This window comes from Electrophorus electricus, chromosome 4 (genome assembly GCF_041902795.1).
Source record: "Electrophorus electricus isolate QZ-2024a chromosome 4, ASM4190279v1, whole genome shotgun sequence".
Lineage (NCBI taxonomy): Eukaryota > Metazoa > Chordata > Actinopteri > Gymnotiformes > Gymnotidae > Electrophorus > Electrophorus electricus.
In genome coordinates this window covers 6,715,694-6,730,730 of record NC_137500.1, presented here as the reverse complement: position 1 = coordinate 6,730,730, position 15,037 = coordinate 6,715,694, and the positions used below count along the sequence as shown (strand labels likewise).

The following is a 15,037-nucleotide window of genomic DNA, read 5'->3' as shown; positions in this document are numbered from 1 at the left end:
CATTTTTTGCTTTCTTGGCCATTTCATTTCAGCAACTGATTTTTACACACACACACATTTCTTTGAATTCTATATTTCTATTTAAATGCAGCAGATGTTAAATGCTAGACGCAGAAGAAATAATAGACCCTTTCCGTTTTCATGAATACTAGTCCTATTGGATGATTACCGATTTTATTAATTGCCTTAAAGGGACATCACAAGCATTCAATTTCAGATCTGATATTGGCTTATTTTTGTCTTCCTGCCCCTTGAAAAATCCTGTTTCTGTGGTGTACTGCCCCCATAGCCTGTTCCCTCTCCACCCCCGCGAGAAAAAGCCCAGTGTAAGCACTTCTAGCTGCACTCTGTCTTGGGAAAGTGCTGCAGCTGCATTTGCTGGGGGACTGCAGCTGAATTAACCAATCTACATATTCAGAGGGATGCATGAGTGAGTGCGAGAGAGGGAGCTGGGGTGGGTAGAGAGAGATGGATGGATGGAGAGAAAGAGGGAAAATGGAGAGAGAGAGAGAGAGAGAGAGAGAGATGGAGGTAAGCTGAGAGATGAGGGGAAGAAGGAGAGGAATGCAGTGAAGAGAATTGCTCAGTGTCCCAATGCACGTGAGGTGGGAGGAAGGGGTGGGCAATGTGCGGAGAGGGGAGGGGAGTGATGGAAAGGTTAAAGAAAAAAGAGGAGCGGAGGAGAGGGGAGGGGACATAGAAGAATGTGTTCATCCCCACTGACATGGGAACAGAGAGGGGAGCTACGGAGTATGATGTAGAGAGAGGCAGGAACACAAGAGATCTGCTCCAAGTGAGGAATGAGCTGTGAGAGAGGAGAGGAGAGGAGAGGAGAGGAGAGGGGAGGAGAGGGGAGGAGAGGAGGGGAGGGGAGAGGAGAGGAGAGGAGAGGAGAGGAGAGGAGAGGAGGGGAGGGGAGAGGAGAGGAGAGGAGAGGAGAGGAGAGGAGAGGAGAGGAGAGGAGAGGAGAGGAGAGGAGATGTACTTTGAATTGGTGTGGAGCTCTGGAGCATAGAGGGGAGGAGACATGGGTGATCCCACCAGCTGGATGAGAAAGAAGACTAGCATAGTGAGAAGAGAACGTTTTGTTCTTGTGACACTATAATGGTTTGTGTGTGTGTGCGTGTGTGTGTGTGTGTGTGTGTGTGTGTGTGTGTGCGTGTGTGTGTGTGTGTGTGAGAGAGAGAGAGAGAGAGAGAGAGAGAGAGAGAGAGAGAGAGAGTATATAGGTATACGGTATGCTAGAGGGTGATGCTGTGGTGAATGAGGACCAGCTGTGAGTCTGATCCCACAGAACCTCACAATCTGGGAGTGAGTAAGGCCATGTGACCATGTGTGTCCTTACGTACTTAACATATGGCACTGCACTAAAAGCACACACACTGCAGAAAACACAAGCTTCCTCCTCTAGTAAATGTCTTACTACATGCATTTAAGAGTGTTCAGTAATGCAGTTTATCAAACATTAGCACATTAAAACACTGAGTTTACAGTATATTGTATTCTAAAGAGGAATTGGAATTTGAGATTCCTCCAAGATTTGTCTGAGCTTCTGGAGAGCAGAACATATTCCTTTGCATACTAAAATAATGTCTGGAAAAGAGATGAAAAGTATCTTTATAATTTTATTCATTTTTTGACATTACATTTAATTACACTCAAAGCTAAGGGATCTGTATATAGTACAATCTACTAGGTTTCCCCTTACTCTAAATTCACCTCTAAAACACCCTTCCAACATAAAAAAGTAACTGAAGCGCAGCAATAGCCGTGAAGGTCCATACTACACCCTACTGATGCTAGAGCTAATCTCTCCGTCAGCATTTCCCCCTTACAATATTTATAATATTTATAATAACAGTCATGAATCTAGATGGCACTCATACTGTTAAATCGTTCTTTGCGTTCATATGTTCAAATGTGCTAAAATGAGATTTGACACTATAAATGCCATATATAGCAGAAAGCCGGGTGGCATGTTCTCGGTTTCAGGTTTCTTGTCCCGGCTTCATTTTTCAGCTTCTGTAGCTGTTTTTTCACAATTATATTGCTTACTATCAATCTGATGGTATTTGAAATCTAGTCACATTTTGTCCCCAGTCAGAAGCTACTGAGTTTGGGCTTTTTTAATGCAAAAATACAATCATGTCACCATTTCTTTTGGAGAATAGTACATTACAACATCAAAGACATTAATCAGTAATTCTGTGAAATATGATTTCCTTTGAAGGGTTCTTGGGTAAGTCTCAATGTCTAATCATAAAAATGTATCATTTTTATTCAAGAACACAATACAAGCTATACTGTTTATTACATTATCTGAACACATATTATCAGAAGATAATTGGCGATTAAGGTTCTAGTTAAGCACAGCACTGATGAGGTTTTTATGAATCACTGTCCTGTTTGTTATTGCCTGGGCACAGATTGCCCACAAGCCCTGGCTATATTTCAAGGGAGGCTGTAGCCCATATATGCCATGGATGATATAGGCATCCACACTTGATTTATGGCTAATGGAAACTGTTCAAGAATGAAGGCTAGCTTGGTGGCAGTGAATCAGCTGGGTCAGAGGTCAGCCACAGTGCCCATGGTCTCGGGCAAAACCTGTTCAGCTTGACCTGTGCTTAGTGTTCAGGCTGAGCTGGCACCAAAAAAACAAACAAACAAAAACACCAGTCATGCCATTCACAGATATCCACATGCCCTGTTATATACTTCCCAAAGTGAAAAGTATGATAGAACTGACCGTGTTTTATGAACGGTCTGTATTATTTTAACTGTGATTACAAAACTGCAAGCTTTGAGTGAGATATTTACTATTGACTCCTTCCACCCCACCCCACCCATCATCCTGCCCTTGTTCATTTACCCTAATGGAAAAGATTCTGCCTCCTCAGCTATTAGGGACCTTGCGAGATTTCAAACACAAACGCCTGGTGAAGTAATGGTTTAATGAAGTGTGTATGCTTCTTTCGAGGTATTAGTTTATTTTGGTCCAGCTTCCCTCTCCGCCAACATGATTTCATTCCGGCTTAGCTTCCTGGTGTTATGCAAGGGCATCTGGATCCAGTACATGTATACTGGGACGGTTCCTGATTCAGCTGTGGTTGTCCTGTCTCTCTCCCAGCTGGCAGAGCTAATCAGTGAAAGGCCTTTATGTGATGGAAAAGTGCGCTTCAGTGGTGAATATACAACCTTTACTAGTCCTACAATGCACTGTAATGGAGATGCAGGCTAGACATGTCTTTTCATTGCATATGCAGGTCAGAATGACCTGGCTACCACGGAACATTCTATTACAAATAAAGAACGCAAAGAGCCGCGCTACGTTTTTACAGTGTACGCTAAATGCACGTTCAAGCTAGGGGAAGCAGGAGCGCATCTGCCTTGTACCTGAAATCAGCATTCCTGGCAGTTGCACTTGTATGGTTTTTGTAAAGTTTTCATGCGTTTTTTTGTTTTGTTTTCTTTTGTTTTCTTTTGTTTTCTTTTGCTTTTGCTTTTGGATGGATTTGTTGAGAGCTGGCTTTTGCAGTAATATACAGTTCTTTCAAGAACATCCTATTCAGTGTGCGTGACCCTGACTCTTCTCATTGGTCTCATACGTGTTTAAGAATTGTTCATCTTGGACTGCTCCTGAGGCCTTTGTGTCGGCACGCCTGGCTCAGTCTGTTTGCATGTGTAGGGATGAAAGGAGAGTTGTTTGTGTGCCATCCAGGGCTGGTTGGTGCTGCTTGTTTGTATGTGGGAGATATGTGCCATGTCCTAGGGAGACACCATATGTTCTCAGGGGCCATCACATTCAGACAAGCCTGTGGATGAGGGAGCTGACATTGCACAAATGCAAATGATATGTAATTGATAAGACAATAATGTGCTTCTTTAATGATGTTTCTTGTGCAATTCAAAACCTTAAACTATTTTTTTTTCTGTTTGTTTCCTGTTCAGGCTGCTTTATATAACCAGGCATGTGTGTCAAGGTCTCATTTGGTGTTTCTGTCATTTTTTAATTCATTTTCATGTTCCCTGAATGCAAGTTCAAGACAGCATATCAGAAATACTTTTGACCTTAACCTGAAATTACCAGAATTTACCTGCTCCCTGCAGTTTCACTAGTATGGTTTATATATTTTTCTCTTTATTTTCATGGTCCACTTTTAAATTAGTTTTTTGATATAGCTAATTGTGCGCAAAAATGTGTCTCACTGTAAACATAACACTGCTTTTATTATTCCAATATTGTGATATCTTAAATACATTAACTCCTTGCTTTAAAGGTGGAAATCGCAGTGAGTGAGCGCGTTTGGACGTAACGAGTCCAAGGCAGGAAGTGCGTAGTACCGCCGGGGTCCGGCAGAGGGCAGAGTTTCACTATTAACGACTGCAAGCGCAGGGAGTATCATGAGCTCACTTCTCGGGCACGCCATTGTCAGCGGGTCCAGGGCACTGAAAGTAATGGGGATCGAGGAGATTTGGTTCTGGCTAGCAGAACTGTGTGTGCCTCGCCTTGCCACTGTGAATCACATCACTTTGGTTATTTTCCTCTGGCATCTCAAGGGACTGGCTGTCCATGCAGTAATTTTTTTAGCTTCTGATGTACAATGGCAAACAGGGATACAGCATGTATAGATATTGTGGGATTCAGTCAGCATGCAGTATCTTTAGTGCCAATGCTTACTAGTCTTTGTGAATAAAAATTATATGTGATTCGGCTCACATATATATAGATTATTTTGAATTCAAGAGGTATTAGACTTGCGCTGTGATTGCAAGGCATGGCGATTGTGACTGATGTGTAAGCCTTAAGTTAATGTTCCTTTCTAAGGCTATATTCAACCACTCTGTCAAGACTGTCTGCCCTGGCTTATTTATGAATAAGCGCTATATGTACTTTTCATTAGATGCATTTTCCCTGTGGGATATACTGAATGGTACCAGCAATCAATTAATGACAGTGTGTGTGTGTGTGTGTGTGTGTGTGTGTGTGTGTGTGTGTGTGTGTGTGTGTGTGTGTGTGTGTGTGTGTGTGTGTATGTGTGTGTGTGTGTGTGTGTGCGTGTGTGCATCTATGTGAGGGTATGTATAGGAAGTTAGTTTCGGTTAGTCCTAAGGTCTGTGTATCTTCATCTTAGAAATGATAGCTGTGTGTAGAAATAAAGCCATGCCTTTGTCTGAACAGGCATGGAAAGGCCGATTAGAGATAATAAATTATGATAATTATGTTTCTGTGGTAAAGACCCTAAGCGCCCATCAAGCCTTGATCTTCAATAGTTGTCTTGGGGTTAACCTGACTCAGGACATCTCAGATATTCACTTCAGAGTTTGAATTCCAGAATAGATCGATTTTTTTTTTCTGATAAAGCTTTGTGGAATAAATGGTGGGCAAGAGAAATTACACTACCACTTGATTTTCCTGTAATAAATATATTCATTTAACGACATTTTTAATGCTAGCATCAATCTCAGTGGGAATCACACACTCCATGCTTGTCGCTGCCCCCTGGTGTTTAATACACTTCACCTCCACCACATCCCATTCTCAGAATACATCACCTTTGCTTGAACCATCAGAGCCATGTTGTGACTGTCCTTTGGGCTGTCCCTCTTGAAGCTACTAGACTCATATATCTAGGGATTCTTGTAAACATTCACTCTCTATAGGAAGCACAGGTGGGGATTAATAGAATTGATTTCCTTGTGAAGCGGAAGAGATTTATTGCGTTGTTGGGCTTTTTGCGCAGTGCGGTAGATTACCCCATAGATGATTTTTCTACCCCCACCTCCTCACTCTTACCCCCAACTTTCTCATCCCACAGAGTGAACGATCACAGGCACCACATTTGGTAACTTCTGTACCTTTGCCATCAAAACCTGGATCTCTGAGTGCCACCAAGGACATGAGTCTGGAGAGATATTAGCCATTGATGATGTAAAGCTGTGATTCATCATTAGGAACAAGCTTAATAAGATTACGTAGAGGATATATGTGTTGAGCACGACTGATTGTAAATTTGTGAAATATTTTTCACCACATATTCTGTCCCAAGAAGGCAATGAGATGTGATACAGAACTAAACAGAAAGGAGTTGATTTTAACACATTTCTCTGTTTATCCTTGTAATGACATTATCAATGCATTTGTTTCTTTACTTCCCCTTTTCCCACCAAGAAATGGTGCCACTGATTGCAATAAGTGTTCTAGTATCCCAAATTATTCATAAGGACTTTATGATTTATGGAGATTACGTCACTAGTTATTATCGGTAGAAGAGCATTATATGAATGATACAAAAAAAAAAAGCAGCTCTCAGGTCTGAGTGGCCTAACTGAGCATGAATAAAAATATTTGGAAGCTCAGAGCTCTGAAGCTAATCGATTGTAGTTAATTAATTTGTAATCAGCCTCCATTGAAAATTATGATTTCTTATCAATTGTGTTTTAGTGTGTCTTATCTAAAACCCTTCTGTTGTTTCAAAAGGAAAACAGGCATTCTAGAAGGTGCACTGTAAAGCTCATTCCATAAGCCCAACTAAATTCAGAATTTCAATATAGAGTCATGTAAAGTATGATTACTGTTGTCCACCTTAAATGGCTGAAAATGCTTGATTGGCATGACAGTTCCTATATGAAAATTTGGAATTTGCATTTGAAACATTCTCCTCCTTCCCCAAAATGCTAGGCTGGATTGCAGTTTTTTGGTATATATCATTGCAGTAGTACTGGCTAGAAATTGTGTTTACTCACAGACCAATAAAATCATTTTTACTTGACCAAAGGGATATATAATTAAAATTATTTTTCAAGAACTCATTCACGTAGCAGCCCAAATGCGTATATGAAACCAAAGATGTCCAGAGTGTTGTCCAACAAGCTATTCTGCACTGCACAAGAACAAGGGGAGGATGACCTTTACATCTCTATCAGATCGTGTTGGCTGAGGGCTGCCTCAGGATCTAGAGTAACCTTGCCCCATTCTTTCTTTCCTTTTTCTCTTAGCTGTTCCTGTATTTTCTGGTTACTCAAGCTGTCAGTATGTACTGCCTCCTAGAACAATGTGTGAGTGTGGAACAGTGGGGTGCCCTCCTGCGCCCCAGACTCTGCGCACTGAGATCCTGTGCTTCTGGCTTTAGCTCAAGCATTGAGTTTACTCAACTTTCGGTCGCTTTCTCTTACAACATCATGTTCATGTGGCTTTTGGCACTATGTGTTTATTGTAATGATGGATGGAAAAGAAAGAGCTGGTGAGAGAAGAAGAGACATGCAAAGGTCAACCTTAGCCGAAATTGTACAAACATCTCTTTCCATACACAAATAAATAAATGTTCATCTCTGAGTGTAGGGCAGATGACATGATGGAGGTTTATCATACATATGCCCTGGTGTCTCCTAATGTGCAACTGAATTTAATCACACAGAAGAACACATTTCCATTGTACCTGTTTAAAAGACTAATCATATGCCTAATTCACCATTCCCAACATTTCAGTTGTTGTGGAAATATTGTGGGAATGCCATTTAGATCTCCAGAATATGCCAGCAGAACTGTCAAATATTTATTTCCTGGATATCATGGGATAAAATAAAAATAGCTACAAGTTGTTGGTAACAGAAGACTTTGTCCTTAGTATTTTCAGTGGAATTGTTTTTTTTTAAATTTACTTAATCATTCTACCAAGAGCTATCGACAGGCCAGTAAGCACAAAATGAGTCTTCTTCCAAATCAATGCCTTAATTGCTTTACAGTGTGGCTGCTCTATAACAGCTGACAGGACAGAAATCTGTTGAGTAGGGCTTCGTTTTTCCAATATTCATGAAAACAGGAACAGAAAAGGGAAAAAAGATCAGTGTTTACACTTTATTCAGCTTAGCATTACTAAGCAATTTACTTTTACGCAAGGTAATTACATTTTTTTTAATGAAAATTTGTAATTTTGTAATTTTGCTGCCTAAATAAACCCAAACTAGTTATCGGCATGGTACTGATATCCTTAAGATCACTGATCAGATCTCAGTTTGTAGCCCAACCCCTAACGAGTCCTGGGAATCACACTAACAGAACATCTTGTATTGTTCTGATGAGATGTTCTTCTGGTTGCAGACCTGTGCAGGCCTCTTTTTTATCCAATAAATGCATTGGCAACACATAATCACATGGAAAGTTGTTGTGCCTGGCATTTTGAAGGGTATTCGCTTAGATGGCATTAGAGTATTTCTAGGACCAGACTTTGTGGAGAGAGAGACCTTACCCTGGCAGAAGAAGGCTGGGTTGCCTTTTGGTTGGCTTTTGTTGAGTTATACACTGCCAGTCTATAATAACTTATGGTGTTTGTCTGCGTTCGTGATAAACTCAAAAATGGCCAAAAGTTAACCATAAAGGTTTTTATGTTGTTTTTATGATGTTACAAGAACCACAAGTTTTAACCCAAGCGGCATTGCTTTCTAGCTAAGCAGCTGCCAAATATTTATCACTGAAGGTGAGGGTTTCTATTTTCATAAATGAACCCTAAGACTTGCTTACTGGGCTGCTGGTCTTGTCTGGTGATTCATTCTTGCCCACGGCCTAAGAGCTTTGAAGAGCTCCTTTGGAATCTGTGATTCACTTTTCATCGTGACATTGACTCACTCTGTTCCTGGTGGATATTATTACTTATGTGTACACAACAGCTGAAACATTTATTTTTTTGTTTAGTTGCTGTGGATATAAATAAATGTGCATCTTTCGTTTCTGCAACATGAACATATAGGTTATTATTTAAGCACTGGCAAGATTTACAACAAAATTATGGTTTTCATTTTGTTTCACTACAACTTACAATAATATTGGAAATGTCATTATATTAATTTCTATGTCTGATAAAGCACATAGAATATCCTTGAGATTGTAGGCTTCATTGAAACAATATTTTAACTTTGTCTGAATATGTCAATTCAGGCAGTATATATTAAATGAAGAATGAAAAGGTTAGCTGCAGAACTGCCCCAGAAAAGATTATCAACATAACATTGTACTTCAATGCTACCATGCCTCACTGAGTAACTGATATCATCATCCATCCCAAGCTAAATTAGTTATAAAGCATAATGTGTCCAATCTCTGTGTTGCTGAATTTAGCATATGCATTCACTGTATATCAAGTATACAGCTTTAGAAAGAGTACAGTGGACATCTGTGGGTTTTGAAGAGAGGCAGTTTACTGATTTATACATCTGTCAGAATATTTATTTGTTGGCTGAACCACTTGCACAGTGTTAGGAGATCTCTGAGAACTCTTGTTCTGAACTGATGACAAGGCAAAACAACAATAAACATTAGTCATATAGCACTTTTTAAAATATGTTTCACAGCTTTATAAAAACAGAAAGATAAATCTTTATAATAAAAAGAAAAAAGATATATAGAGAAAGATATTTTTATAAACAGATAAAAAGAGAACATTAACTAATTAATAAAAAGCAAAAACAGTAAAGTTAAACAGAATAATAATAAAAATAGTATAAGAATAAAACTTTGCAACAAATTTGAGAATATTTTTTGTGTATTTAAGTGTATTGATGGTTCTCAGGAATATAGAAAGAGGGTTTTAGTGCTTTGGGCTTTAGTAACAAAATGTTGACTCCCTGCACTTCAGACAGGTTTTAGGGATTTGCTCTTTGATGATCTGAATACGTAGAACAAACATATATCGTAAATAATTTTGCTATGGTGGAGGGAAACAAGACAACAAAAATTATTAAGAAAAATGTTTAATCCATTTTAAAATATACAGGTTCTAAGTGATATTATCTAAGAGTTGGTGTAATGGTATATGCCAGGGCTCTTGCTGCAATATTCTGAACTCGTAAATTTGTAAGACCTATAAGAGTACTATAGAAATCTAGAGACATTGATACAATAATCAGATTTATTTTCTGCATTATCTCACGAGAACTTTACAGACCTTAGATATATTATTAACTCTATTATATGACAAATCATTAAAAACACTGAGAGGTGCAGAGCTAGGCCTGAAAACTTAACTGAAATGTTTCATTAAGATTATTTGTATTGACATAATGATGAACACTCTTAAAAATAAAGGTGCTAACTGAAACCAGAAAGGATTCCTTGGAATTCCGTTTATTTTTCCCTGAATCCTTAATTGATTGGTTCTTTAAAAAAACATTTTTGGTTGGTGCCATTTGAAGAACCATACATATAACAAAAAGTTATTGTTCTAATTAAAGGTTCTTCCAAGAACCATACACAGAAACAAAGAACATTTTAAGAGCCTTCTTTTTAAGAGTGTAACACCACAGACACAAGCTTCTCAATTATTTGGACAAGAAGTAAAAGAATGCAGGGGTCAAGAGTTATTTTTTTCCAAAAAGAAGTTATATTCAACCTATGTAAATATAATCAGTGATTAATACTTGACAGTACTCAAGACATAAACTGATAATGAGCTGGGAACCTAAAAAAAGGTAACAGGAAAACCACTTATAAGGTAGTAAGTAAAAGGTGAACAGGGCAGCTCGAAGAGTTAGAGAATGGCAATAGTCCTGTGTTTCAAGATTAAAACGTGAAATATGGACATATCACATTTTGTAAAACATAATGTGCGGTGGAGCAGCAACAAGGCTATGGGGAAGAATGAGACAAGAGAACCTTTCTTACAGTGTCATTTGTAGGTGACCCCCCCCACCTTTCTTTTTTACTCTATAAATCAACTGAAGATGCTAAAAAGAGGTCCGGGATATTCTTTGAATACAAAAATACTATTACTTACAGGCCTTTTCTTTCTCAGAAAGTCACACTAGTCTGTTGCCAAGGCTGAGAATAGTGAGGCTAGTCTTGAATTCCCACTATTCCTCATGTATTTACATCTTATTACTATTCTGTTTATTCATTTGTTAGGCGCGTGACCTTGTTCTAACATACAGAAGTCAAATTCCCCCTCCTCTGCCTCTTTTTCTCATCCCTCTATCGCTCCGTCCTTCGGCGGAAATGGCATGAAGCCTCCTTACGTCAGCATCATCGCAGGACCCCATCTCCTCTTGGTTCACACTCAGCTTGTATCTCTCCTGTGCTCATTAACAGAGATAAAAGGTGACAGAGGCAGTCAGGGGACTACAAAGAGCAAAACAGCCTCATGCAGCATAAAATTGCTTACATTAAGGGCACGGGTGTTTTGATCAAATATTGTGTTCTACCTTGCTTAACCAAATTCTCATTGTCATAGGTACTTAATTGGGCATGGTTTAAATTGAACAGTCCATCCCATTGAATTTTCTTCTTCATTCAATAGTAGACATATCCCCAAAGCCAAGCTACTGTATTTTTTGGTGTTTGGATTACTTTGTTGTTTTCCTAATGTGTATTTCATTTGCAATGTCTCTTCAACTTCAGGATGATGCTTGGTGAGACTATCCAAGAATGGGTCCAGATGACAAACCCTCTAGTAGTATTCTAAATGTAGGGCCAGGCATAATGCTGAAATCAACTGTCAGTATCTTTTGTGTTTACTTTATGTGCCCCGTGCAGCTTTGCTCGCTCTGTTAGGCTCCTGCTGTTTCCGCTGAGATCTTGAACAGGGGTGATATACTGAAAGGACATCCAGTATAACCTATGCTGCTTTTTCTCTGCTTAGGTAGCTAATGACTGATGTTTTCACTGAGGTCCACCATCACTATTGCCTGACAGTAACAGCAGATTTTGTGATTTTTGTTTGAAACAGTGAATGCTTCCCAATCAGATTGTCCTTGTTAAATGTGAAATGCATTATACAAGAGTACTGTGCATTTTTTAAGAACTGATGCAGGGTGTGCAGAGAATTCTGTATGATGGATAATTAGTTATGGAAATACTTGTGTCAGGAAAAAATTATCCTGGTTCTACACTTTGGTGTTGTGGCAGGAAGGCCAGTGTGCGTGGGCTCTCGATCCTCCAGAAGCATAGTCCAAATTAATGACACTGAGTGATGTTATGGAACAGACACCATCAACAGCAGTAATCTCTGCCTAAGAGTATTGCACGACTACTATAAACTATGACAATGTTGTGCATTGTAGTTAATTTTCTGTTGATCCACTGTTTACAATTGTAAAACACTTAGCTTTACCATGAAGCCCTTAAATTGAGTTATGTCTGGCGGTTTAAATGCAGGCTAAACACTTTCTTGCCTATGTAGCTGTGTTCACTGTAGCCTTGCATAGTTGTCTGCTGTAATGCTGCAAGGTGTCTGCTTGGTGTATTCCACCACAGAGTGATGGCAAATACAGGGATTATTAAAGGGAAAAAAAAAAAAAAACTTAAACAAAAAAAGTATAAACCGTTCATTTTAAAAAGCATCTCAGAAACATTCAAACATAGGTTTGCAATATCTGTAGATCAGTTATGAATAATCTGTGGATCAGATATGAATAATTTGTAGATCAGATATGAATAATGAGCTATGAATTATTCCATTTAAATTCGCTTTTCTCAGTTTTTCAAACAGATTAATATCTTAATCTCAGTTGCAGTGATTTCTTTAATGTTTTGCAGTACTGTTATATCCAGAAATGGAAAAGACCAGCATCTAAAAAGATAGAGGTTTTCTAATGTTGTTAAAAGAATAATGTGGTCACAACCACAAAATCTAAATGTGGTCTTTCAATTATATCTTATATCAGTTTGCAATTGTATTTGGTCTACTAAATGAAATCGAGCGCTATCTGTTTATCTAAATTTGAGCTTTGGCAAATCAGCTTTTAATACATCAATTCCTTAATGACAAACAATGACGTTGTTTTGTTTTGTTTTCCTGATGGGAGCAAATCATTTCCCATGTTTGCAGCAAGGCATTTCATTTTACTTAGTCGCTATCATTCAAATACACTGCTGTTCATTGCGGGAATCTTGTGTCGGATAACCACCGCGGAACTGGAATACGAAGCCAATAATCTTCACCGTTTTTACTCACACCCCTGGAGTAGCGCGGTGGACTTTCCCAGACAGACATGTCACGGTTGTTGCTTGGACTCGGAGCGCTGTGGGAAAGGCATCCCGTGTCTGCCATTGCAGTGGAGAGGTACGGAGGCTGAGGACACAAATCCCTCCCTCCTTACATGTGCTCAAACGCACATTCGAACGGATATTTCGGTTCGGGACGTGTTAATACAGCCGAATTGTGCTCGGCAGTCGCATTTGGGAGTTATTTTCGGATACGATTCGTTGCATCAGTACCAGCGGGAGCCACTGACGGCAGCGTATTGCTACGCTAAAGAAGAGCTCGGCTGGGAACTTTGGATCTCCTCAATAAGATTTCTGACATGTTGCTCATCGTCTACAGTTAAAACTCGAGCCCGGCGCTGCGGCACCCGGGCGAGAGGAACCAAACGGGCCGTTTAGCTGTTTTCTCAAGCAAGCAAGCAAGCAAGCGTAGCTCGCTCTGTTTTTAAAAAAGCCACCACGTTTAAGTCAACTTGGGAAGCTAAAGGAGGAACAAAATGTCTGCCCGAGCTGCCTCTAGTAAGGTAACTCCACGTTATTGTTTATGTTTAACGACAAATTTCAACAACAGTGTAGAAAACATTGGTGCACAGAGCATATTTAGCTTCATTCAATTCTGTCCAAAGCACTCGGCACTTTAGCGACCTCTCAGTGGGTAGGCATGGCGTCTCCAGCTAGCTAGAGACCACTGCCTAATACCTCTCTAAGGTCATGTGTCTCACTAAACGCCGGCGTGGTGTCCATCTAACATTACTAAGAGAGCTAACGCGTTTCTTTACGATGCCTAGTTTGCCTAATTTTGGCCACCGTTGGTATAATTTTATTCGTTTCTATGTCGCTGGCTAGCTGTTTAGCTATTTAACCCACACTAGCCAAGATGTTTAACTGCCGTTAGACGCCAACTGCAGCCGGGTTTTAGCTCGCTTGTTGGTTATGTCTGGCCATATTATGTTGTTATACGACTAACGTTGACTGATCATAAAATGCTGAAAATGTTACGTTGTGGAAAAGCCACACTCGTAGCGGCAAAACCTACCGCTGGTAAGCCGGTGATGCTCGTTGCAATGTGTTGCTGAGCTAGGTAAGCTAGCTCAGTTAAATAACGCTAGCTAACTAACGGATAACGCAGAAGCCCGTTTTCTTGAATTATACGCTGCAGTCAGACTGTTATATTTGGCTATCTTAGCCAGCCAGCTTCATTATGATGTAGCTAACTAAATAGCTACTGGGCTATTATATTTGGGTTAACTAACTAGCTCCTAACCTAGATAGTCATCGTAACGTTTTTAATAGGATGTCTAGCTAGCCTTGGCTCCAGTTTTGAAGTTCTAGCTAACCTAAGTAACTTAATTCCCCTTTTAAGGAAAATGGCTAGCATCTGTTTTATAAGTGCTTTCTTTGTAGCTTTTGTCTGGAACTTTGTGGTTAACAGTTCTAGCCAGTTTATAATCCGAGTTAGTTGTTGTTTTGGAGTAAAAGATATGCCCTACTTATAGTTAGTTTCAGTAACGTATTATTAAATATGGGCGTGTTTCTGTTTCGGTTGAAACTTGACAGGTGAACTTCAGTAAACCAGTCTGACATCCCGGGAATGTGACTAACCCATTCTTCCCCCTTTGTAATGTATCGGTTTCTCGTAGATTTTATGCAAAATTGATACTATGTTCTCTTTTAATTTAGTTAAACATCATAGGTTTTAAGTTTTCTTTTTGGACCTAACTGACGTAGTTAGAGGTGCTCACCCAAGTTTTAAAAGCGAATTCCAGGTAGATTATCTTTTATTTAGTCTTGCATGATTTATTCCCCGTTTGGGAATTCCACCAGTAAAACTGAATTCTGAAGATCTGTCTTAAGATCTGTCTTTGCTTAGGCCTATACTGTTCCTAGTGCAAGTTGTGAAAATAAAAAGCATTCAGTGATACTGCTGTACAGATGTTTAAGATGATACCGGAAAATATATTTTCCAACTTCTCCAAATTTTGGCATCAGCACATGTTAAATGGCAAAAGCTCAATACATTCTAAGTTGATCCTTGGTAAGCTGTTTTCATTTCAGTGCACTGAT

The 15,037-nt window shown here is 39.4% G+C and overlaps 1 protein-coding gene across 16 annotated transcripts in view; it reads left to right on the top strand.

Moving 5' to 3' along the window:
• tjp1b (tight junction protein 1b) overlaps positions 1 to 15,037 on the top strand; it is a 67,757-nt gene that overhangs the window by 20,256 nt on the left and 32,464 nt on the right. Inside the window, exon 1 of one of the 16 annotated variants that reach the window (XM_081712037.1) lies at positions 12,876 to 13,492. The exons of 14 other annotated variants lie outside the window; for them this stretch is intronic. Coding sequence is in view for 1 of the 2 variants with exons in the window: in XM_035536636.2 (XP_035392529.1) it covers positions 13,471 to 13,497 (27 nt within the window). In the remaining variant the exon portion in view is untranslated. Of the gene's footprint in view, positions 1 to 12,875; positions 13,498 to 15,037 lie in introns of those variants that run through there. One more of the 16 variants, XM_035536636.2, reaches the window with a different exon arrangement.